Source organism: Eleginops maclovinus, chromosome 10, assembly GCF_036324505.1.
Source record: "Eleginops maclovinus isolate JMC-PN-2008 ecotype Puerto Natales chromosome 10, JC_Emac_rtc_rv5, whole genome shotgun sequence".
Classification (NCBI taxonomy): Eukaryota; Metazoa; Chordata; class Actinopteri; order Perciformes; family Eleginopidae; genus Eleginops; species Eleginops maclovinus.
This window is the reverse complement of record NC_086358.1, coordinates 18,822,775-18,849,817: the sequence shown is the minus strand read 5'-3', so window position 1 is coordinate 18,849,817 and position 27,043 is coordinate 18,822,775. Positions and strand designations below refer to the sequence as shown.

General features: G+C 39.0%; 1 protein-coding gene and 1 pseudogene across 4 annotated transcripts in view; one reads left to right on the top strand and one right to left on the bottom strand.

Moving 5' to 3' along the window:
* Window positions 1-26,568, bottom strand: part of exoc6 (exocyst complex component 6) — a 53,089-nt gene extending 26,521 nt beyond the window's left edge. For 2 of the 4 annotated variants that reach the window (XM_063893005.1, XM_063893006.1), the window contains exons 1-12: window positions 26,386-26,568; window positions 11,939-12,110; window positions 8,929-8,976; window positions 8,651-8,741; window positions 7,983-8,028; window positions 5,116-5,169; window positions 3,759-3,909; window positions 3,444-3,599; window positions 3,173-3,241; window positions 2,583-2,666; window positions 1,541-1,587; window positions 1,280-1,400 (exon numbers count right to left, since the gene is read on the bottom strand). In XM_063893005.1, the coding sequence (XP_063749075.1) occupies window positions 1,280-1,400; window positions 1,541-1,587; window positions 2,583-2,666; window positions 3,173-3,241; window positions 3,444-3,599; window positions 3,759-3,909; window positions 5,116-5,169; window positions 7,983-8,028; window positions 8,651-8,741; window positions 8,929-8,976; window positions 11,939-12,110; window positions 26,386-26,525 (1,179 nt within the window). In that variant the 5' untranslated portion in view covers window positions 26,526-26,568. Of the gene's footprint in view, window positions 1-1,279; window positions 1,401-1,540; window positions 1,588-2,582; window positions 2,667-3,172; window positions 3,242-3,443; window positions 3,600-3,758; window positions 3,910-5,115; window positions 5,170-7,982; window positions 8,029-8,650; window positions 8,742-8,928; window positions 8,977-11,938; window positions 12,111-25,108; window positions 25,210-26,385 lie in introns of those variants that run through there. The other 2 variants (XM_063893007.1, XM_063893008.1) reach the window with 1 other exon arrangement.
* LOC134871413 (zinc finger BED domain-containing protein 5-like) lies at window positions 15,996-17,306 on the top strand (annotated as a pseudogene).
* Window positions 26,569-27,043: the final 475 nt, after the last annotated feature.

Sequence of the window (27,043 nt, the reverse complement as noted above, 5' to 3'; positions counted from 1 at the left end):
GGAGGGGCTAAGTCAAGGGTCAATCAAGAACAACGAGGTGTCTCCATTTTTCCTAAGTAAGGGGTGATTTACGACCCTGAAAGCAGCACAGTTGAGTCCCCTCACTCCAACAAGGATCCTGCCAAACACAGGAGTGTGTAAATCACCAGAGTAAATGAACACAGCCTGAGATTTGACTTGAAGCAGCGGCTGGCTGCCTGTTGTTTACTCAGACACACACATACATACACACACACACACACACACCAACAATCAGCTGGAGAAGGCACGACACAGCAGCAAGCACAGCAGTGGTACCAGTGTATCTCACCAGTTTGGACAGTTTTATTAGTCTGTTAGTGTCGGATTCATCCTGCATGTGAATATGACATGACGTTGTATTAATTAAAAGTACATCCTTCAATTAAGTGTTTTAATGAATTTAGTCTTCAGGGTTAGATACGTTTAGATGGTTTAGTGTTATGTGGTTTTTTAACTCTTTCCAATTGTAGATTTGTTAGTAATTTATATTGTAAATACTTTTAGCTAAGTGTCTGAGCCCCTATTCTGACGTTTGGAATAGTTTAGCAGGGTGTCCCATTGCCACTTTCTCCATTACGTCTTATAACTGTATTTTTTAAATATTCATGAACAAAATAAATTGAATTGTGATGAATTTGTGTATTAACACATTGTGAGAATTAACAGCATGAAGACCTTTTGTTATGTGCAATAAAATCGTTGACATTTGACAGTGAATTAGAAGGGGGGCCGCTTCATGGACAGGTTTGTGAGAAACACTTTCCTCTGTCGGTGGGCTGACCATGCAGTGGTTGTAAGGTCGGACCCTGGCGGTGTCGTGGCCCTGAAGGCCCCGGGGGAGACCAGGGACTTTGTTAGTCTGCTTACCCCACGCTGTGCGGCCCATTCTCTGGCCTGTTAGCATAATCCTTGGGGTAATTTACAACTGACTGGAGCCCAGCGGTCAGGAATATGCCCGCTTAATCTGCTGTTATTGTTGCAATCTGTCTCTCATTAAGGCCCCAATGACCTCCTCTTTGGCAGCTTGCGTATGTGTGTTTTGACCTTTTCTCTTGACAGTGACATCATTAGTGTGTTTGTGGGTGCGCTGACCTCCACAGTGTCATGTGTGTGGGTATCAGCGAATGAATGAAGGTTCTTCCAGGATAAATAGATCCACAGCAGGCTCTATTATCTCTAAACAGTCCCCTTCTCATTCACTGCCCACTCCCTGCTGTTACTGTGTGTGTCATGCATGTGTGTGAGTGTGAGGGCATACAGAGTGTGTGCGGAGCACGGCGATGATCTTGGACAGGGCCATGTTCCACACTTCATCAGTGAAAGCTCTGGTCACCAGCCCCTGCGTGGCATGAAGGATATGGTCCTCCACAACAAAGAACCTAACACAGCAAACACACATATCAGGATTTATATTCATGTTCACACTGGACTGACTGACACACCTTCGACACACAGATTGTAAAGTAGGGATTAAATGTTGTACTATGATAATGAAGAGAAAATGGGAGGAACATCTTACCCCACAATCTGATTGAAGTATCTTCTGTAGCCTTCCACTGTCTCATGCTGGACACACACACAAAGCAATGTTTACACACAGTCTATGAGTGAATGACATATCATCTATAAATGAGCATGCGATGGTTATCACCATGATATTGCATTTTGAGCAAGCAAGGATTGATTAACTTTGTTCAGTGAACTTCTAAAATCCAAATAGCTTCCAAAGTTTGGCCAAATAGCAAGTCAGTCAAATACCTTAAACTTAAATAAATTTAAAAGTTTGCCTTTGATTTGGATTGTTGCATATAAATGTATGTATAAGACACATACATTTAGTATAAAGCAATCACATTTGTCCATTCCCATGTTGATAAGAGTATTACCCTTGGAAAAATATCCTTTTAAAAGGCACATACAGTAGAACATAACTTACACTGAATAGTACATTTTACCTTTAAACTCACATTGTACATTTTACATTGCTATTCAATTTATTATTCCAGTCCTTACACACTTAATGTATATATAATACCCTGCTTTATATGTTGTGTACATTTTTATTCCGAGATGTATATTTTCAACTTTTTTTAATGCCATTTTATTTCGATTGAGATGTTTACATTTTGAATTGTTTATTTCTTTTAATTTGACTGTTGTACGATGCCTTTTTATGCTGCTGGAACGCAACAATTTTGGGGGGGGGGGGGGGGGGGGGGGGGGAGCTTGCATTGCTGTTTGATGTGCCATCTTTTCAATACTTCCACTCAAATTTCACAAAACATTGAAATTAGCACTTTTGAGTTTTAGTGAAACATTATTCAAGTAAATTACTGAAGGTTTGCAGTTATTTGTTGTTACTAGATTGCATATCAACTTGTTAAGTCTTTGAGTCAAAGCTGCTTGAAAAGAAATGAATTTGTTGAGGTCAGGAATATTGATAACTATTATGGAATATAAATACAGTATATTGATGAATATGCAGTATGGATGATTCATGATACTGATTCTATACAAGTCGTAGGATGTATAATTAATTCTGCACGTGTGTTGTTGCTCACCATGTTAGCCTGTGGCTGCAGGACTAGCCGGGCCTGTTTTTTCCTCTGCTTCCTGTAGTAGTTCTCAAATGTTTCTCGGTCACCCTACAGAGAAATACAAAACTTTAATAACCTCTTCGAACTTTATTGACAATGACAAAAACATAAATATTAAAATCCCCAAATTGGCACGGAGAACTATGGATCTTTGAGCATAGTGGGTGCATTTGAAAATCATAGTGGAAAAGGGGAAAGATAAGCATTTTAGCATCTATATTTGAAAATGAGGCACAATGCAAACTGTTACTCATGTGGTTTGAAAAGTAAAATAAAGTAAAGAGTTGTTCATCTAATGTTCATTGAGCTACTGTAACAGCAGGGCAGCTGATCAAACTTAAAATAAATGTAGATCTAATTGTGAATAGGCCTTAGATCAAAATGGTAAAATGTTTTTTTTTACTTGAATCCTCTATCATGTCATCACTACACGAGGAGGTCATTTATTGATCATGTTCAATTCTGGAATAATACCCACCACATCGTTACTACGATCCTTTTTGTGGATGAGTGTGTGTCTTTATGAGTGTGTGCGTGACCAGAGAGACACCTACCAGCACTGTGTAAATGTGTAAACACCTGTAGACAGGTGAGAAGTCCACTAGATCCTGAGCATGAAGAATCTGTTAGACAACATGAAAAAATGTTTTGTTCACCATTTTCAATACATTTATATTGTCTATAAATTACAAAAGAAACAGCAACCAATTAAAACAGGTACCCAATTGTGAAGTAGCAAGATAATGGAAACTCATCACACACATATACATACACAGGGGCAATTATAGTTGGATCAATTTCTGTCTACACAGAAGGTTTCCTCACCTCTTCATCTCCTTCATCCTCATCTCCTGTGTCCTCATCCATCATCAGGCCGTTGTGAGTGTGTGCTCGTCCGTTGAGGGTGTACACAGGCTTGGTGTAATGACCCGTACTGGCCTGCTTGGCTACTGCGCTGTTAAAGGTCCTGTGCTGCTGGGCCTGCAGGGTCAAGCAACACACGCAGACACACAGACACACAGACAGACACACACACACACACACACACACACACACACACACACAGACACACACATCAGAGAGCTGAACAACACCTTTTTACTTCTATTACAGGGATTATTAAAACACAACCTCTCATACCTGTCTCATGGCAGTCTCTCCAACCTTGTCCGAGTGTTTTCTGATGCTCTCCAGGAAGTCCTTGAGGTCCGACATGGAGATCTCCTTGATCTCTTCCCTCAGTCTGGGCAGGTTTTCAGCCATGATCTGACAGAACCTGTACTGGCTTACCCTGTAAGAAACAGCAGAACCAGTCCAGTTGGGTCCACTTTATAACAAAGTATCTAATCTAAACAGCATTGTATAATTTGATATGTAAAAAAAATGCAATACAAAAGCAGATTGATCTTATTTCTCTTAAATGTGAAAGGAATGTTTTAAGACTTATAATAATTCAAAGCTCCAATCAAATGGCATCATTTATTTCTTATTTGATATAAATTCCTGCTGCAACAGCTTTCTAAGGCGGAAGAAGGATTCTATATTAAAGCTGCACTTATCAATATTTGAAAGACACAATGACTGTTTACCATGTGTAATGTGAAAGCTGTCACTCATAGTGACAAGTTTACAGAATATTATCACACACTTTGAAGGTCCCCTTTAGCTCATGACTTAGGTTTAATGGTAGCATTTTTACCATATGGGTTCAGTTTGCTTTTTCTTTACATCTAAACAGCAGCAGCTCTGATAAATCCAATACACACTACCTGCTCAGCAGAAAACAGCAGACACACACGGTTAGTGATTGATGTTTAAATTCATGATTGTTTGATAACTTGTTCATGTAACACTTTTCTTTTTAGCTTTGAACTCTTTCTGCTGACACCAAGTGGCCAAAAAAAGACTTGATTGTTGGATGTGTTTTTAAAATAGCTATTTTTCCTCTCACCTTTAATTCTATGTATCAATCAAAATGTTTTGATGTGAGTTGCTTGGCGTTTGAGATATCAGCATAAGAGATGTCTGCCTGCTACCGCAGTACAGCATTGTAAAATAAAACCAATATTTGTTTAGCTTTTTTCTGATACATCTCCATTTTTTACAATTGGAAATACATTTTATTCATTATCATAATGCTCATGACCATCATCCAACAGACGTAATAAATATAATCGAAATTAAATCTTTTTTTTAAATTACAGTTTAATATCCATGACCTTATCTTTTTCCGGATAACTTTTTTAATCTTGTTTTTTCTTTTCTTTTGTGATTCATTGATCAAAGTGAATGTTTGAGACACAGTGAGCATCAAACGCAAAGTGAAACATGCAGTGCTTTGAGAGATTTCTAAAACTGCAACACGTGTTTTTGCCATAACTCTTGAACCATCAATGACAATTTATTTTTAACTGCTGTAAATCTCAGCTGTCTAAGCTACATACACTACAAAGGTTCTATATAATTTCCTTCAAAAATGTTGATGGCATTATCCTACCTTGGGATGAAGACCTTCTCCAGCTGTTCCATGGTTTTCAACGCAGCATAGTACCTGCAGAGGAAAACAGTAGAGCTGCAGTCAGGATGCAATCACAGCTATGGATATATTCCAACGTTTACCTGAAGATCATTTGAGTCTCCACCGTCTGATAAAGTTAAATAAAATAACTATTCCATCATTGAAGTTTATAACAGCATTGTCTGGGAAACCCCTAAAGAGGAATTTCATTTTTTATAATTAACTACAAAACTTATTTTAAGTGTCCAACATGATTCCAACTGTGTTATATGAGGGCAATTCTAACTCACTTGAGTACTCCTTTCAATGGCCAATAGGAGCAGTTTCAATGTACAGTACAGGAAACCTGACACATGTTTTAAAACAGACATGGAAACTTATTAACCTATCCCTTTGTGTTTGGTTCACTGAGCAGCATGCTGCCCGATTATACAGCCGCGGAAAAAGAGACCACTTCAGCATTATCAGTTTCTCTTGTTTTATTATTTATAGACATGTCTTTGAGTTCATTAATTTATTTATTGTAATCTATAAGCTACTGACAATTTTACTCTGTGTTGGAATTCAACAGGCACTGGAATTGCTGCCATACATGTAGAGATAAAGATTTAAGAACAACGAGTGGTCTCTTTTTTTCCCCGGAGCGGTATATAAAGCAGGTTTTTTAAAACACTTTAACAGTGGAAAAATGTAAAACGGGTTCCTACATGACAATGTTCTGAGAGAACACCTCAAGGATTAAAGACTGTATTCAAATTGTATAGAATAAAAATAGAGTGAGTGTGCTGTCTCATCAAGATCCTCTACTAATGGGCCTGTGGATATTGTAAGGCCTAACAAGCCAATGATAAAGCCACATGTATATCTAATACATGGCATGCAGTTAAGTGTTGTATTTAATTCTCAATAGCTATTGGGCTACCTGCGCTGCAAAGATGTTGTGCTCTTTCATAGTGTGCACACATCACCAGGGTTCAGCCTTGGGTCAGTGTGCTGGGCTCCCATCATTAGTCTGATAGGCAGGCTGTGAAGGGATCTAATTGGTCGGTCAGTGAGTGTAAAATGTTTTGCGTACACATGAACAGAAGACAGCCTCATAAAGTGTACAGTGAAAAGGTTTGTCAGAGTGCAGAGCTCCAGGAATTGACGACACAATGCCCGCAAGTGGCCGGGCATTGAACAGAATGTGACCTGTGCATTGGCACATACCGAGCAGGAAATAATGTGCATTTGCAGAATACAGACTCATCCCAATTTGTCGTAAGTGTTTAAGCTATGTCATTAGTGCTTCAAATACTCTGCACACACAAACACAGAACCCACAAGGTGGTCAGCATGGTCTAATTGCCTTGGATTGGCTGAGGGTCGTGACAGGGCTGCAGTGAGGGGGCCTTGTTGTGAACAAGGGCACACTGAGGGTCAATTGTCCTGCCAGTGAATGGCCTTTTTCCTTTGGTGCACAGTAATGAACAAGAAAGGGTCATTATTTTCCTGTCCGAAGTGAACTCCCCTCCCCTGATGTATTTACGACCAAACATGAAGTTCATGGGGTAAACATGTTTTTAACCCCAATTGGAGTGGTAGGATGTCTCGCTAAAGCAGTTGTTTAGTATGGTAACAGAAACAGTTTGGTATACAGATTTAGTAACATTTCCATTTACTAAGTTGCTTCCTTCACTGCGTACTGTGGTTCAAAGTTTAAATTCTGACCACAGCCCGCCTCACTTATACTCGTACACTTGCAGAATGTAAGGCTGGGGCTTAAATTCAATACCTTTTTGATAATATTTGTTCCTGACTATATTTTACAAACATGTTGTTGAAGGAGAAAAAAAAACTTTTAAAAATCCTCATTTAAACTTTATATGGAGGAAATGACTCATAATTTATATCAGGGGTGTCCAAACTATGGCATTTTATATCGGCCCTCAGCAAATTCCAAAGTATAATGGAATATGGCCCTAACCCGAAACTTGAGTTTTCTTATATTGTACTTCTTAAATATATATGTCAAAATACATTTCACAGTAGTATTGTGTGTGTTAATAAGCCCACTTTTCAAATAAATGATGTCAAAGTTGAAAGTATTTTTAGTTGTAGCTCGTAACAAGCTTCAAAAACTACCCTTCCTAGTTCCTCTTTGTATAAGCAATCTGAAGTTTCTGTTTTAGGGGTTAAGCTGCTCACAAAATAAATGAAACCCTATGTAGAGCTATGTTGTAGGCCGTTGGTTTTCTTAAAGGATTTTCAAGTATCAACAATAACTGACCTACATTTTATTGATTTAGCTAACTTATGAGGCAATATACCTCACCTCTAGTGAGTGGCCCAGCTCTTCGTGCGTTTTTCTGATTGTGGCCCACAGTGAAAAAAGTTTGGACACCCCTGCTTTATATGGATGATATTTACAATGTTTTGACTCGCATGAACGTTGTTAGGCCATAAATTATGTTGATCATGTTTGTTTAAATGTGTATTTTTTTTTTTGCTCTTATGAGGCTGTGTGCATATTTTGGTTATTTGATGTTCATAATTGTTTTAATTGTTATTTTCATTGGTTCTTCCGGGATCCCAGATTCTTGAAAGGGAAAACAACGTTCCTTTTCAAGGTATATATAGTATGCTAGTACATTAGTATATGTAGTGCGCCCAGCTGGGTTGTAGCATGGCGCCATAGTGCTATGGTACATCACAGTTGGAAACCGATGGGAAAGGGGTGCCGTCACTAATTGGTAAGGCAATTAAGATTATAAGACTGTAATGTAACCTGTGAACTTTAAGAATTTCAAAGTTCTGTAAGTTGTTTAAATATTAGTGTAATGCAAGAGTCACATTGTGATGGATACCTTTTGGACTCCAGCTGCTCCTTTAGTTTGCTGTACATTTCTAGCACTGAAAAAGGAAGACAAGACGGGTAACAGGATGAGTACTTGAGCTCATTTACTGTGCATACAAATAAACAGAAGTATATAAAGATAAAACATGCAGGACGAAAATGTTTAACCAACCCAAGAAAACAATTATATATAAAGTTTTATACTTTAATATTGACGCAGAACAGTGGAAAGAAACGGCACATGGCTAACTTACAAGTCTATTAAGTAACAGGAGGGTTGTCTGTAAGCCCATTGATTTAAGATTAGCAGCTCTACTGCTCTATTCTACACACTCGCTCCTCAAATATTGGTGACCTGTTATTCTCACGTGCCTTTTATTCTCTACCGGCATATACCGTTTGTGTTTTGCTATTTCAACTGATTTTCAAGGTCTCCTTTTTTCACTTTCATGTGGCATTTAAATGCTTACTGGTTCAAGTCCCAGAATGGAGTTCTACAGAGAGCAAACTGGTACTTTTAGAGATGCCAGTTCTCCTCCTCGGCAATGCCCTGGAGCCCTTGAGCAAGGCACCAAACATCCACACCGCTCCCCTGGTGCCTTATAATAGCTGCACACTGCTCCAAATACTGGGATGTGTTAAAAGCAGGGACTGAGATTGAAGGGTCAGCAGTGGTACCTGGTATACAGAGCTGCAGCTTCTCCACGGTGGTGGCCATGTTCCTCTGCTGGATGCGGCAGCGAATCACCTCCTCTGTCTGAGCGGTCACCTGAGGAAGGGAACACACAATGGAAGGAAACAATGAGAGAGAGGCCTCCACTGTTCACTGCTGGGTTAAAGAACGGTCACGTCTAATGCACAACTGTCTTTGCACTTAACGAGCAGGGATATGTCCTGACAGTACAACAAAAAGCACACTTTTTGTCCTCTGCACATTCATGCATACGTGGACTTACCTCCCTCCCAGCCTCCTGTAATCTTCGATTAGTGTCCGTCACCTGACCCTTTAAAAACAAACACAGACAGTTTAACTGTACCGCCTCAGAATCTCCACTTTTATTCTTTGCTCTGCCTACAACGTTCTGACATTGTCAAAAAACATGACGTGTCTTTCTCTCCTATATGCCATAGAACTATCCCATCAAAAACCATCAATGAGCCACTGTTGGACTGAGTGACACACTTATGAATACACACTGTAGATAGCGCCACCTGATGCCAAAAATACTCTCAAATATATTGATCTGCAGCAGAAAATAGTCCCAAACATATGCACTCTTTCCTCCTGTTTGAGCAACATTTGATAAAAAAGAATACAGCATTTAGCTGTTTCAGTATTTACTGAGATCTATACTAAAGATGCAAAATAGTTTGGTTTTCAGCAGTATTTAATGGGTTTGGGTGACTGATCTCCACAGACAGAGACCGACTAACACATTTTTGGATTTTGTCCTTTGATATATTTGTAGCCTAAAGGGGGAAAATGTCATCAAACCGAGCCTTATCTTTTAAAAGTTGCTGCATGTAGAAAGCATGAACATGGCGGAGGTTTAAATTGAAAGTTTATAATTGGAATATCTTGCTATGTTACATCTATAACAAGGGGTCTTCCTTTCATTGTAATTAAGGTAAAAGGTGGTGAAAATATATATCCATTATTGGGACGTTCAGGTTTCTGTGACTCGCTCTTAAAGACTCTAAAACCCAACTGTTGGTTTTATTGACATTCTCAGAGGGAGCACTTGGCTTCATGTTAATAAAACCAAGATTTAAAAAAAATGCTTTCACATGTCTATCTGTCCTTCCTCCCTGTCTGCTCCCCCTCTACATGCCCTCTCGTTTCCCTCTCTACCTCCCTCGCTGCAGCTGCTCAGCCTTGTAATCAGCTCATTGTCCATGAAGGGGCAAGGACAAAGGCCTGCAAATTCAGATTAACCAGGCAGCGAGGACCTGAACCCATCGCTGGTGCACTGGGCCTTTCATGGGGTTTAATGGCTTGTGACAGGCTCTTTCTCACAGATTCAGTGACAAACTTCTCGATTCTGGATGAGGATTTTTGAACTCTAGGCTCTTGTCACACGGCTGAGAGCCATGACCCAATTGACCAGTCGGCTTTTTGATGACAATCCTTTCAACAGCGAAGTTTCCAAACGAGGGGGGACCGACCACATAATCACCGCTTCTTTTTTCATTATTCGGGGGCGCAGCACCACAGCAACAGTGCTCGAGAGCAAAGAGATAATTGAAGTTTCTAGAAACTTACCCAAGACTGTTATCTAATACAGCATAATGTTGTACTGCTCAGCTACCAGGAAGTGGAACCAATGACAATCCATTACGGGACAGGGTCTTCTCTCATTAGCTACCTTCAAGTAACTAAGTACATTTACTCAAGTGCTACTGTGCTTAAGTGCGATTTTGAGATACTTGTACTTTACTTCAGTATTTCCATTTTATGCTACTTTGCACTTCTACTCCACTACAGAGGTAAATGCTGTACTTTTACTCCACTACATTTATTGTGTACCTTTAGTTACTTTACAGGTTTGGATTAATGATGTGAAATATAATCAGCACTTAAATCAGACTTCCTGAAAAGGACCAATCTGCATAATGAGTACTTTTACTTTAGGTAAAATTATTCACTTAAAAGGTGAATGTCTTTCACAATATACACCAGGCCTTAACGTCTGCTGCTAGTAATGTGGTTTTACTTTCAATTAAATGATGCCATATTTAGTAGTGATTATCAACATAAATACGGTGATATAGAAAATAATTGAAAATATAATGTAGTACTAGATGTTAGTAGATATTCTGTGGTTGTTTTGGGCTATTGTGGTTATTATTTCTCAATATAAGTTCCAACAACGTTGTGATATAAAATGATATAGATGATATATCACTAATGAATATTCATTTCTAAAAAGACAATATTACCCTCACACAAGTTTCAGAGCAATGGTGGATTGTAAGTACATTTAGTCAAGTACAGTACTTAAGTACATTTGTGAGGTACTTTACTTGTGTTGAGTTTTTTCATGTTATTTTATTACATTTTGGAGACTATTTCTTATTATTCTAAAACAATTGTAGTTACAAACTACTTTGAAGGTAAGCATTTAAAATACTGAATATAAGTAACCAATATATCATTATGTATTATTATAGGTGGAGCTATCCAGCAGTATATCAAGTCATTTAAATAATCTCGCCCTTTATCGAGTGCAACATTGAAATGAAGGCATTAATAATAATCATAACACAAAAATGTAATATTGTTAAATCCTGTATGGGCCATACTGGAAATTGAGAACTCTACATGTTTGTGTACTTGAGGTATATTTAGAAGCCAATACTTCTGTACTTCTAGGCGAGTACAATTTTGAATGCAGGACTTTAACTTCTAAGAGAGTATTTTTACAGTGTAGTATTGCTTCTTTTATATTAATAAATCATCTGAGTACTTCTTCCACCTCTGTTTGGGAGAACTGTGCCACAGTGAGCTAAAGTAAGTAAAGATAAAGAGACTTTTTGAACATAATAATAATAGTAACAACAATAACAACAATACAAATAATAATAATAATAATAATAATAATAATATCTGTATAATGCAATTATGTTTATAACAATATAAAGACCTCTAAAAGTGTCTGAAACATTAAAACCTATAAACAGAACACTATTAAAAACATTTGTTTGGGGTATTGGAATGAATCTTTCCCATTAACTAACCTTGTACAAATGTAGTTGATTATTTAAAGTTATTGAAGTTAAAAAGCCTAAAACTGTATCAGACTTAATAATGGAAAAAATATTGCATTTGTTTCTTTAACAAACTAGTTTTAAGTACATGTGAGTACATGTGGCCTTTTTATTGTGAGCCGTTGCTGGCTTGCAGACCAAACTGCCCTGCTATATTCGCTTCATGCCCTTAGTCCTCTTTACAGTGACCTCTCTTACCATCAGCTTCTCAGCATCAGCGCGGACTTTGAGCAGCTCTGTGATAGCGTCTACGAAGCCTTGGTGGTGGAAATTGCACATCTTCTCAATCTCACGGTCATGGTTCCTTATCCGGGCATCCAGCTTTTCCATGAAGCGCTTGTGGGCGTTGGGCTGGTCATCGTAAATAGACCTGAGAGAGACACAGGACATGAGAAAACAGGAGGGGGGAACGAAGAAAAGGGGGTAAGGTGAGAAGGGAGGGATGGAGACAAACAGAAAACTGTCAGAACTGTTGAGCTGACACTATATTTTTGCATGTGCGTTTATCAGTGTGCGTTATAGTGTGTGGATATGTAGTATTTATATTAAGGCAGAATGTATTATTAGGTATAATAAGCCCTGAATGCAAAATCCCAAGACAGCTCCCATTTATTCCATAGATGGTATTTTGGAAAATGTTAATAAGTTATCACCCTTTTATAAATACTAATACTTATCGTTCTATAAGACATACTGAAAACACGTAAAAAATGTACATTTTCTTTGAAAATCATGTCTATAAGATGCCTCTTATCGCAAAAAGAATACCTGAGCTTTAAGGGGATTCAGTTTGGGCCCTCTAAAATTCCTTTTCCAGTGTTAATCTTACAAACCTGGCTTAAAACTTTCTTAAAAATATAAACTAAAATATATTTTAGCTTAGGCTATGAAATAAAAAAGCCCTGAAATGTTTAAATAGCCTACTAACCCAATACTTGGGCACAGAGTATGTTACAACAACTAGCCTAATTTTAGAGCCAAAAAAATTGATTTGAGAGCAAGGAGACTTGAATACACTGGCCTTAAGTCAGCATGCTTCTGATTTAAAGGGGATAGATGAATGAGGATCCCAAACAGACACATTCTTTGAGCCCGCAGCCTAAACTACAAATACAGTGGGGCAAAAAAGTATTTAGTCAGCCACCAATTGTGCAAGTTCTCCCATTTAAAAAGATGAGAGAGGCCTGTAATTTTCATCATAGGTACACTTCAACTATGAGAGAAAGGATTGGGGGAAAAATCCAGGAAATCACATTGTAGGATTTTTAATGAATTAATTGGTAAATTCCTCGGTAAAATAAGTATTTGGTCACCTACAAACAAGCAAGATTTCTGGCTCTCACAGACCTGTAACTTCTTCTTTAAGAGGCTCCTCTGTCCTCCACTCGTTACCTGTATTAATGGCACCTTTTTGAACTCGTTATCAGTATAAAAGACACCTGTCCACAACCTCAAACAGTCATACTCCAAACTCCACTATGGCCAAGACCAAAGAGCTGTCAAAGGAGACCAGAGACAAAATTGTAGACCTGCACCAGGCTGGGAAAACTGAATCTGCAATAGGTAAGCAGCTTGGTGTGAAGAAATTAACTGTGGGAGCAATTATTAGAAAATGGAAGACATACAAGACCACTGCTAATCTCCCTCGATCTGGGGCTCCACGCAAGATCTCACCCCGTGGGGTCAAAATGATCACAAGAACGGTGAGCAAAAATCCCAGAACCACACGGGGGGACCTAGTGAATGACCTGCAGAGAGCTGGGACCAAAGTAACAGAGGCTACCATCAGTAACACACTACGCCGCCAGGGACTTAAATCCTGCAGTTCCAGACGTGTCCCCCTGCTTAAGCCAGTACATGTACATGAAGTTTGCTAGAGGGCATTTGGATAATCCAGAAGAGGATTGGGAGAATGTCATATGGTCAGATGAAACCAAAATAGAACTTTTTGGTAAAAACTCAACTCGTCGTGTTTGGAGGAGAAAGAATGCAGAGTTGCATCCAAAGAACACCATACCTACTGTGAAGCATGGGGGTGGAAACATCATGCTTTGGGGCTGTTTTTCTGCAAAGGGACCAGGACGACTGATCCGTGTAAAGGAAAGAATGAATGGGGCCATGTATCGTGAGATTTTGAGTGAAAACCTCCTTCCATCAGCAAGGGCACTGAAGATGAAGCGTGGCTGGGTCTTTCAGCATGACAATGATCCCAAACACACCGCCAGGGCAACGAAGGAGTGGCTTCGTAAGAAGCATTTCAAGGTCCTGGAGTGGCCTAGCCAGTCTCCAGATCTCAACCCCATAGAAAATCTTTGGAGGGAGTTGAAAGTCCGTGTTGCCCAGCGACAGCCCCAAAACATCACTGCTTTAGAGGAGATCTGCATGGAGGAATGGGCCAAAATACCAGCAACAGTGTGTGGAAACCTTGTGAAGACTTACAGAAAACCTTTGACCTCTGTCATTGCCAACAAAGGGTATATAACAAAGTATTGAGATGAACTTTTGTTATTGACCAAATACTTATTTTCCTCAATCATTTGAAAATAAATTCTTTAAAAATCCTACAATGTGATTTCTGGATTTCTTTTCTCATTCGTCTCTCATAGTTGAGGTATACCTATGATAAAAATTACAGGCCTCTCTCATCTTTTTAAATGGGAGAACTTGCACAATTGGTGGCTGACTAAATACTTTTTTGCCCCACTGTAATGTCCCTTTTTCCTTCCTGGAGTAACAGCTCCATCTAGTGAAATTGTAATGGATTGCTAATAATCAAATAATAAGAATGAACAGTTATTTTGTGTAAACATCTGTCACGGATGTAGATGTAGAAAAAACGACCACAGGTCCCAGGTGCCTTTAACGATTTCAGGAACACACTTCTGACGAGGAGCATGCGGGGGGTGGGGGACAAGGCAGATTATGGTTGTATAGATCAGTAGCAAATATTGAGTTTAATTTCAACAATAAAATGAAATAATATGTCCATGACTTTCTAGTTAAATGCAGAAAATGGATCCATATTTAAAAAGTAGGTTTGATTACTTGGAAAGCACAAAACAATCAACAATTCTGTTTCCAGACAACTGTTTAACATAAACCACTTTCTTTGTGTTTATAAGCGCAGGGTAAACATTTAGCTAACTATGTTATCCAGTGGCGGCTGGCCAATAGAGGGCGCTAGGGCGCCGCCCCACCACTCACCTCTCACCACATTTCCTTGAATAAGACATAAAAAAAATTAAATAAAAATGAAATAATAAAATAACAATATTTCGAAATATATGTATATATTTTTTTAGATGTGCAAGATAAATATTTCATAGTTAATGATGAGTAAAGTTGTTTCGTTCGTTGACATTGTCTGATTGGTGACGTATTTCCGCCCTGGGGCGCAGGAATCTTTGCCCATAGACTCTCGTTAAAGTTGTACATGCGCAGTAGCTCCCTCTTCAATACAAGAGATAGGACGATGTTGGGGCGCACCTCTCCTGCGCCCCGAGCTGAATGCAGCTGGATTTGGCGGCGGGGCTGACGTCACAGCCTTCTGTCATAAAGTATGTGTATTGTCCATGTTATATATGATATATATTATTTAAATATATAGATATAGAGATATATCTAGAGATAGAGAGATAGATATTTATTATATATGTATATTGGCCATCTGTATAGTAATATAGCACATCTGTATATTTGTTCATACTACATCTGTTTATACTATGCCAATTATTCCCACCTCTTTATACTGCCCTTATCTTTACATAATCACTCTTAACTGCATATACTGTACATACTCTATATATCGCACTTGTTTCTCTTTGCACTTCTATCTATCTATCTATAATTTTATACATTTTGGAGTTACAGCCCCCCCTGGAGAAAACTCCACCAGCCACCACTGATGTTATCTAAATGTTTATGCAGGAGAACAATAAAAACATATCTTTATACTCATTTACTGTGAACATTGTGTCATTTTGACAGTAGGCTGTCAAGTAAACTTTTGTAAGCCTCTAAATCATTCTCTCTCAAAGAGGTCCGCGGACCACTGGTGGTCCGTGAGCGACCCCTAGTGGTCCGTGAGTATTTTGGTAAAATGTCACATTTGAAATGAATATATTATAAGTTTAAAGTGTTTCTCAAACGGTCTTAAAATGACTAGTATAGAGTGTAGCATAGATGTAGCGTAGCTACGTAGGTTCGTAGCTACGTAGTTAACGATCTTACGTCATAAATGATTTGCTCGGTCAATTTGAGCTGTCAACTGACAAGATGGATCGATGGCTAAAGACAGGGTCAGTTAAAAGAAAATTAAATGACAAATCTGACGTGACAGTCAAGGTGCATCGTCCTGATGCAGGAGATCCAGCAACTACAAGTGGTTCAGCCGCAGCGACAAGTGATTTTGTGTGCGTTACTGAGTCCCAGGAGAGCGGTTCGCCGTCTAACCACCACCCGGCTGAAAGCTGTGAAACTCGGCTTGATCGCGGAAAGTCCAGCGCTAAAGTGAAGAGAAAATATCACAGCGACTTCATAAAATTCGGATTTTTCTGGACTGGAGATGAAGAGGATCCCAATCCACACTGTGTTTTGTGCTACGAGTCGTTGGCTAACGAGGCTATGAAACCCGCCAAGCTCAAGCGTCATTTTGAGAGCAAACACAAGGATTACATCGGGAAACCTTTAGCATTGTTTGAGAGAAAACGTGATGAACTTAAAAAACACATGACGAAGGCGCCCTCACATTTTTTTGCGACGGGGGAAAATGCGAAGGCTACAGAGGCATCATACAGGGTATCCCTTCTCATCGCAAAAACAGGGAAACCTCATTCGATAGGTGAGAATTTAGTTAAACCAGCTGCCAAGGTTATGGCTAATGTATTGTTTGGGGAGAAAGCAAGCGACGAAATTAACAGGGTCCCCCTCTCCAATGATACTGTCCAGCGGCGAATAACAGCCATGGTCGAAAATGTGAAAGATCAGCTGATCACACGTTTACGCCAAAGCCAGTTTTTCACACTGCAACTGGACGAGTCAACTGATATCGTGAATGAGGCAAATCTGCTGTGTTTTGTAAGGTACATTTATGCTGGCGGTGTGCAGGATGAATTTCTGTTTTGTCGTTCCCTGCCGACCAACACCACAGGGGAAGCCATTTTTGACTCAGTCAACGATTTCATCCTGCAGAATAATATCGACTGGACACGATGTGTTTTTGATGTGTATTTGCACAGATGGTGCAACTGCAATGACTGGGAAACGGACAAGACTGGCAGCGCGCGTACGCGCAGTTGCACCTTGCGCCACAGCAACACACTGTTGCATTCACAGAGAACAGCTGGCTGTGAAAAAGATGCCACCATGCCTCAAATCAGTACTGGACGAGTCTGTGAAAATTGTTAATACAATAAAAACCAAAGCACTGAACACACGTCTTTTTAAAGCTCTGTGTGATGAAATGGGAAGTGAACACACAAAACTGCTTTTCCATACTGAAGTTCGCTGGCTGTCGCGTGGGAAAGTTCTCACCCGTCCATTTGAACTGCGCGATGAGGTGATGTTATTCTTGCATCATACTGATGAACTGTATGACAGACTGCATGATTTCCAGTGGCTCTCAAAATTGGCATACCTGGCCGATGTCTTTAGCGCACTCAATGCTTTGAACTTAGCGCTGCAGGGAAAAGCCGTCACCACCTTCAATGTGCAGGACAAAATTAAAGCCGCACGCCTCAAGATGGAATTGTGGTGTGTCCGTCTGGATCGCCAGGAGTTTGACTGTTTTCCGACGCTTGTGGATTTTCTCCTCGCTGCAGATGAAGAGCTGGACGGCGGCACAGTTGCAGCCTTCAAGGAACATCTGCAAGGCCTTCACTTTCAGCTGGGAAGATATTTCCCAGAACTAGATGCAGGCTATGAGTGGATCAGGAATCCATTTGGGGACAAAACGCACATCGAACACGTCAGTTCCAAGCCCCCATCAAGACAGGTTGACAGCCTTGTGGACATCGCATCTGATGGGACACTGAGGACGACTTTCAGAGAGAAAAGCTTGACGGACTTTTGGGTCCACGTCCAGCCTGAGCACCCAGAGCTGGCTGACGCTGCTCTGAAACTGTTGATGCCGTTTCCAACCACATACAACTGTGAAGTTGGTTTTTCTACACTTGTTGGTCTGAAAACAAAGCAGCGTAACAGGATCAATGTGGACTGTGATATGAGACTAAAACTCTCCAGTTTGGATCCAGACATTGTTTTCACTGATGTCTCAGCACAAGCAGCACCATTCCTCCCATTAGGTAGCAACAGAGACACGCAGTGTATGAGTGAGTAAACAATGCTATTTGTAAATGTTACAGTGTAAATAATTACTTTGTGTTTATTGTTAAATTCTTGTTAAACTTGGGCCTGCAACCATAGTTTTACTGTGTTTTATTTTTGAAAATACACAGCAGCAGTTTGTGTCGTACTAAATGCGGTGCATTTTGCGTAGCCTATCTCTCTGTTCGCTCGGACATAAACTCAGTAATAAATGTAGTCTATGTTTCATATGATGTGTAAAATCTATCAGCATTTACCGTTTAAATCGCATGTGAACGAAATGCTTGTAGAATCCGTAGTTGTATTTGTATTGTTGATTTAATGTGTGAACGAGCGATATAGAGAAGGTCACAAAGCTGTTATTATTAGGCTGTGATTTGTAATATACTGTTGGAGTAGTAAGCAGGCCTATTGTATTTATTCTAGTTTATATTTAGTTATATTTGGTGTATATTTCTCCTTCCTTCTTTGTATTGAACTGTTGCACCTCAATTTCCCTCGGGATTAATAAAGCTTCTTGAATCTTGATCTTGTGGGATATTGGGGGAGTTAGGTGGTCCGTGAGTATTTTTTTATTGGTTAAGTGGTCCTTGGTCTGAAAAAGTTTGAGAAACACTGCTCTAAATTGTAACTTAAAACAGTGCTAGCAACACAAACGGCTGGAACTGAATGCAAGTATTGGGGCATTAGTTTGCCAATGTATTTTAAACCTTTCGAGAAAATGAGCGGGGGTCATACGTAATGCAACATACTCATCTACAGATTACAATTACAATCCAATCTAATTGAAAGATCACTTTGTACATAGCCGTTGCAGTCAGAACCCTGAGCAGCATATTGGACACACATTTTAACTAATGCAGTCAGAACAGAGTTGAGGTGAAAGTTGAGTAGTGATTACCCAATTTCTTTTGGGTTACATCAGTAACTATTCTATACAAAAGTTCTGTTTATTACAGGTCATTTCAATTCAGCTGCAGCCTTTTTTTTAATGACAAACCCCTATATTTGGTTATTTGTATAACAAAGTCTGTTTACAGTCAAATGCTTCAAACCTATAGACAAATGTTCTACTGTGCAAAAGTGTTAATCATCCAGGTTTAAAGCCAGATAACGTAAGCAAATAAATATTTTATGGCCGTCAGCCTTTAACTGTATGCCCCCTCTGCTTTCTATAACTGACAAATATTAAATGCGTAGGTGTGTGTCATAAATCAAGTTTGTTTTTACAAAAACATTTAATAACATTTGTTGAAGGGTATTTTATCTGGAACTGTGGGTCATTGCTGATAAGCATTGATGGAAATCCACAAAAACACAGGTGCAGCATGGAGCACCTGGGCTACTTATTTACATACGTTTACACAAAGACTTACACAGAAATAATAAACTAAAACCATGGCTCGCTGTTACCGTTTAAGTGGTAGATTGTATCAGCATGCTAATTGAAGAGCTTTCTTATTCATTCTTTATTGTAAAATATATTTGATATAAATGTTGTTTACTTTGAACTCTTAAGTCTGCACACACAGCAGTGGCTCCCCGTTTACTGTGCACATTTCTAGGTAACTCTTAGGGGCCGTTATGTCAGCAAACCCACCTGAGCCTTCTGGAGATGGACCCCGACTCATTTAAGCACATTAGGCTGAATATAAAAAGCACATAAGTATACTGCCCTTTAATGTTGTGACTTGTTTGCGTTGTATTCGCTATTCATTTCGTAGCTTTAGTATAATGGTCTTTTAGACAACATTCTAAATCATCCCACAACTTATATTGTGTCTTTTTTGGGATTACGTATGTTCTACTGAAGATATGCATATATTTTCTGTTTCTGTTTATTTTAGCTTTATTATGTTTTATACTTTATTCCACCTTTTAAATATTTGAATTCCTGAACACATTGCTGCTGAAATAAAATAATGTGCTGATTTTGGATGAATAAAGTGTGTTTGATGTCCATCTGTCTTTCTATCTAGCCAGTGTTTACATGTCTTGACTGGAAAAATCAGCTTGAAGACCTTTACATTTTAATCTCATTGTTTCGAGTAAAATATATTCCCCGTAAACACATTTGAAGTGTACTCATAAAGAAAGTGAATAGACTATTCAGCTCAATGGAAAGACGCGCCAATACGTTTTCTTCTAAGGAAACATAATATTGACAGTTTGCATGAGAGGGAAACACAAGCCGTGTTTTTGAACGCTCCATGGTTATCAATGCCTACTGTTCAACTGCTGTGACTTTAGCTGAAAGTCATTTCACTTTTGAGACGCAGCACTGTTCGCCACTTATCAACTGCTAAGAAACTACCAATCAAATCGCAACGATAGCTTTCAACTCTTCCGTACACATTATATAATTATTTTGTTAATATTAATAAAGGGGATAAGTTAATCGTTTGAGTTAGGGGCAGACATTCCCTAATGGTTAAAATATCCAGTTTTGGTCTTTTTTATGGCGTGTTCTGCTGGGGCAGCAGCATCTCGGCTGCTGAGAGGAAGACACTGAACAGACTGGTTCAAATCCTCTGGACACTGTGGAGGTGGTGGGGGACAGGAGAATGTCCTCCCTGCTGGACAATGTGTCCCACCCCCTCCAGGACACCCTGTCCGCACTGTGCAGCTCCTTCACTGACAGGCTGCTTCACTTGCGGTGTCTCATAGAGAAATACACAGTCAGACTATAACCACCACGGCCCCTGGTAGACCCCCACACAATAAAGACTGTGCATCTTATGCATTAAAACGGCAATGTGCAATATGGACATTTAAAAAAAAATATACTGTGTGAAAACTACCATGTAATAAATGTCCTAACTTTTTTATTTATTAATGTAATGTCTCATCACCTTACATTACATACAACATGAAGCTCTGAAGTTGCTGCTCACCATTTCTGTGGATGTGTACTTGTCTTAGCTCATTCTGTGTTATTGCATGCCTTTTTCTTTCCTGCTCGTGCTATGCAACTTTTGCGTCTATGCCACCTTTGCTGTATCAGTGTAAGTGTCCCCGCTGTGGGACTTATAAAGGATTTCTGATTCTGATACTTTTATGTTTTCATTTCATAGATTTTATGAGCACCGCTGCTAAAATGTCACGGTCATAATATCTTCTGGTAATGAGTAACGGTGTCCAGCACACACCCAAACACCTTTTACCTAAAATGTTGTGAGTCAGACAGGCCAACATAGATATTGGTTTCTTTCCAAATATTCAGTTTTATTTTATATGGAAATGTAAAGCTAAACCTGAGGGAATTTTTATGTGTTAAGAGTAACCCTATGTTAAGTTGTACATAAAAGAAACGTAAAATGAAAGCATGATCTCTTCATTTCAATGTAGAAAAGAAAATCAAATATGTTGTTGCTAAAATTCAATGAATACTGGATCTCAACATTGATCAAAATAATCTTGATAATCATTTTGGTCATAACTGTGAAGATAATTCAGGTTACTTTTTCTAAAGGCAGAGCTTTTCTGCTGTCAAATGTAAACTGTTTGACTAAATGAATGTAAGGTCGCATTCACACCAGCCTTGTTTAGTCCGGTTGACTCGAACCCTGGAGCATTTCAGCCCTTGTTGTAGTTCGATTGGATCTGTGTGAAAATAGTCAGAGACCTTTGATGTGAACTAAAGAACCGGCCTCTGGTCCGCCAAAAAGAGGTGGTCTCGGGCCGCTTGCTAGTGACCTCTGGAGCAGTGTTGTGTTTTTGTTTGCACTTGACTCGCAAATGTTTGACTAATTTTCTTAAAATTCAGAATGCCACATTGCCTGTCGTAATATAAATGAGTACATATAAATAATTTATTTATCCCCATTGGTTTGAAAAAAAAAAAACCTGTGCGTAGTGACATTACCTCCAACAGTTGGAGACAATTTGTTAAACAAATCAGACGTTGCTTCACATAATCAAATGTTCATCCTTACTTTCAAATAATTTGCAGAACAGTTTGTGGTCAGCTCATTTGCCAGAGGACAAGTGGAAGACAATATGATCAAAAGACAATAAATAACAATGAGCTTTAATTAAAGGGGCCATATTTCTATATCACCAGGACCCAAGGGTATGGATATGTTTTAGGGATGTAAGGGATAATCCTTTCTATAATTTCCGACTCCTTTAAGGGCTTCACAAATAACAAACATTGTATTGACTGGTTAATCTATTTACTCTCACAAGTTTAATTGAACCTATTGAAATTCAAAAATGAATATAAAAATAATGTGAAATTGAAAAGGCATTTCATTCAAATAAATGTGAAAAAAGGAGAACATTCTTACAATTGGAAGAAGGCACTGGTTAATGTTTGGTGTTCTTTATAAATGATTAACATTCAATTCCACAAGAAACTAAAGCTTAGTACACAGCCTGATGTATAAAACAGCACAGCACATGCAGAATGGAAACATGCTAATGCAGTCCAGTAATCATCGGCTTGCATGCTGCCATCTGAGGTTCCTCCTTCCTGTTATTAATAATTGAAAGCAGGTGGGAGTTGAAAAGAATACAGTCACTGTTTTCCTGTTTCCTGCCATGACAGGAAGCTAGCTTATAGCTAAGTGGCCTCTGTGTTACAAACACTAGCTATGCTTTGTCATTCTACAAATTGTTATTCAGTTAAATAGAAACACACAACAAAAATGAATGGTGAAAACCACCTTGTAATCTTAGATTTTCACAAAATGTGTGTGTTGTCCAGCAGTGGCTCAGTCAGTAGGGGCTTGGACTGGGAATCGTAGGGTCGCCGGTTCAAGTCCCCGAACAGACTTGAAATATGGAAAGTGGACTGCTACTTGGAGAGGTCCCAGTTCACCTCCTAGGCCCTGCTGTGGTGCCCTTGAGCAAGGCACCGGACACCTCCAATCCCCCCTCCCCATTGCTCCCCGGGCGCTGCACGATAGCTGCCCACTGCTCCTAGTACTAGGATGGGTTAAATGCAGAGGACCAATTTCACTGTGTGTGCTCTGCTGTGTGCATGCATGTGACAAATAAAGAGGGTTTCATCCTCCGTTTCTATCTTCTAGGAAGTGTTTTTCCAGCTCTAACTGCTATAGTGTTGCCAGATAACAGATTGATAACAGGGATGGGACATTCTCACAGTTTTACATCAACTGGTATGTTATTGTTGGATTTCCTTTTACAAAACACGTGATGGGAAAGATCCAAATAGCTGATACCCATTGCTTTAGTAATAATTTGGTTAAAGACATAGATATGGTTAAATGAAACAGAAAGCAAAGGAGCACAATATTAAACTGAAAGTCTGTAGGCTGATATTCAAACCCTAAATTAGTTTGCTTCCACATAGCATACCTTTGTGTTCTTATTCCTGTTTAAGATAGAAAGTGAAATTGCTTTACTTAGCATTACCAGCTTTATTGTGCTCCAAGAATATGTTTCTTAAGCTTTAAATATGTTGTTATTATTTTTTCTGGCCGAAAAATAACTAGTTAGATTCCTTATATGTTAATAGTTTGGACAATGAATGCATATTATGTAAATGTATTTGAACTTTTTTGGAGCTATGCGCAACTGCTAGCTGTGTGAAAGTGGCTGGTTCACAATAATAAAATAACATGGTAAAGTTTTTGTAATTACTCTCAAAGGCCAGAAGGGTATATTCACAGGTCCGCACTGCAGGGTATTAAATCATACTTTTTAAAATAACTCTTAATATCAAATGCTTCTCTAGATATAGTAATTATCATAAAAATGAACAGTCTGTGCAGAGCTTTGTCCACGCCGTGTACCATGACAGTTATTACAAAAACTCTGTCAGTGCTTTATTAAAGAGTCCAGTCACAGTGTGTGGTGAGCAGTGGATATGCTTCAGTACTGTTGTAGTTTCTCATACCAAAGCCATACACCAAAAGACACAACACAGTTTTTAAAATGTCCCCATGATTTCAAGCCATTTGTCTTTATGAAGTCAGACAGCTAGTAAAACCACTCAGCCCTAAAAAGATGAGGCAACACTTTGGAAATTAAGGTTTAATCCATCCCACAAGATGGTAGAAGAGACTTCCAGGCCACACTCATTAAAACAGACTTGAGCTGGTATGTAAACACTTGCACCAAGGTATACGAGAAACCACACTTATGCAGTGAAATGTATGCAAACTTAAACTCAGAGTGGCCGGAGGTTTAACAAGCGCTAATGTTTTACCCAATTTCCATCCCCAAAACTGCCATCAAGTCAATTCCTGTTGTTAATTTTATACTAATATTTAAAAGAACAATTGTCAGTCATTTTGTAACAACTAATCTAGACTGTCTAGCTAACATATAGTTATCAATGAAACTGAAACAAGCTGAGGTTTGTATTTAATGTTACCTTTTGGGCACTGGTTTCCCCAGCTATGCTGAGAGAAAACCATAGCCTACAGGCATGTCTACGGGTGTGTGTTAGAGGCGGAGACATCCAGCTGTGGCTGCAGTCAGTTGATAAACACTGGCTTGTCAAACTAATGTCATTCATTATGGCCTTGGAGGCTAGCTTGGTAGCTAGCTAACATAACCTATGTAGTGTATTAGAACATTAGCTTAAGCAATTCCACATCAAATGTTACCGCTACCAGGCTTTCAAGATGACTCACCCTAATCAGGGTCAGTTAGATCAAGATGACATTAGCCTAAATGTGAGATTTCTGCTAAACAACTAGCCGAAGTAGTTAGCACCATTAGCTAAAATCAGCTTCATAATGATAAGATGTGGAGTCCCACAGCCACACCCACAACTGGTGTTTACATTATGACAGGTCACCAGTCGTCCATCAATACACGGAGTCTGGAACATACACACAAACACGCCTTTACAATACCTACATTCAAATAACTGAAATAGTGTTCAATGTTAGCTAGCAAGCCAGCTAGGCTCACGCTTCATTTCAACACCATATAGCCTGTTAGCTAATGGTAGCCTGCTGACTAGGGTAGCTAACCTAGCTAAGGAACAAAGGTCTGATACCGTAGGACATTCAACACACACGGACATTTGTATTGGTAAAGACTATTCATTAAGCTGTATATTCTTACCGAAGAGTGGGACCAACACAAGCCGTGTCGGTGCTCTCAATTTCCTGTAAAATCCGCTCGTGCTCCGTTATACACTCCAGGGTCTCATTCTCCGCCATGACTGTTTTGTGTGTGTGTGTGTGTGTGTGTGTGTGTGTGTGTGTGTGTGTGTGTGTGTGTGTGTGTGTGTGTGTGTGTGTGTGTGTGTGTGTGTGTGTGTGTGTGTGTGTTCAGCTAACACTGCAGCTACAGCGCACACAACCCGGTGAGTGCGGGCTCTGGCCTGTGGGGGGCGCACTACTGCAGTACTGAACTCACCCTCAGCAGCTTGCACATCCTGAGCATTACAGGAGAGTTACATCCCATACCCTTTACCCACGACACTGTGGCCTGCATGGAAAAGCATATTGGTTGTTGAGTGTTGTTTCTCATTTAAATCAACCTGGGATGTAGCCTACATAATATAAAATATATGCTGTATATAAATACATTTTATAATAAAATATTTCAATTGTTCGTAATTTTTTCCATAAGACAAATTCAATTAGAATAAAGATAAAATAAACCTTCATTAATCTCATTAGGGCATAGCAGCAACAATGAGAGTTCAACACAGGATAGGAAAGGTAAGAGTTCACACAAGGACATTAATAACAATAAAATATTAAAAAATTATATACATATAATTAAAATAATTATGGATATCTTAAATGTACATGTTAATTTGGAAGTTGTATTCTTATGGAGGTGCATTGTGGTCATAAGTATATACAGTTCAGCTTTTTAAGTTTTATGTGGAAGGTTTATTTAAATTGCTCCACATTACATTCAGTTTAGTTAAAAGAGATTTGATACTATGATAGATAATATTGTATAAGCATGTAATGTAAAATAATTGGGAGCTCTACTGCCTTGTCCTTGATTGATATAAGATTTTAAGAAATTTTATAATTATACCTAAAAACTTTGTTTTTTGTACCAGGCTGCCGATGGCCCCAGCGATCTTAACCACCTGACAAGCAATACTTGGGGGTAAACGAAAGGGTGAAAATAAGCACTCACTCCATTTTCAAGCTAATTTATTTGTATATTTAAAGTGTTTCAAGAGCACATTGCACTAAAAGCACTTTTGGCATTTTAAGCACATAAACATGTATGTATGGTTTTATTGGCATCCCTTGATATATAAATTCTATCTATCATTTTAAATTGTTTAATATATTAGTCAGGTTATGAAGTTTTCCATCAACGGTATCAATGGAAGTAGAAAGAGTGTGTTGAATATTGTAGGCTTTTACCTTAAGGTGGTTCCTAGGGGCAGGTCCACAGATTCTAACTCAGTGAAGATATTCCCAAAAACCTTCTCTTCTTCTTTGTTCTCCTCTTCACTTAGACTGGGGGGATCAGGTAAAGTAGCGTGGACCCTGTTACTGGCCATTTCTCTTTTTCAGATTCTTCGAATGAGGAATACAAATCTGGATGTGTGAAAGAGAAGGAAACTAAGAAAAATGTGATTGTGTGTGTGTGTGTGTGTGTGTGTGTGTGTGTGTGTGTGTGTGTGTGTGTGTGTGTGTGTGTGTGTGTGTGTGTGTGTGTGTGTGTGTGTGTCTCATGAATTCCAGGGCACCTGCTATGGTCAGCAGAAAAAGAGGGAGCAACAGGAAAAAGAGACCTTGTGATTCTCCGGACTTTGAGACCAACAAAGCTAACTTCGGGTGCTCCCTGTTTGTGTATTTATCTCCTTTCATAAACCTTTAAAACCTTCATGAAGAAGCCTGAGCTGTTTGCCAATGTATAATAAAACAAAGTCAGCAGTCAAACCAGAGGTACGATGGTTAATGAGTAATTAAATGAATAATAAATAACAAGAGCGTGAGGAAGTGACTGAATAATGGAATGGAAATTATATATAATTCTCGTAACACAGAATCTGCCTAAAGTATAGTATAACAAAGT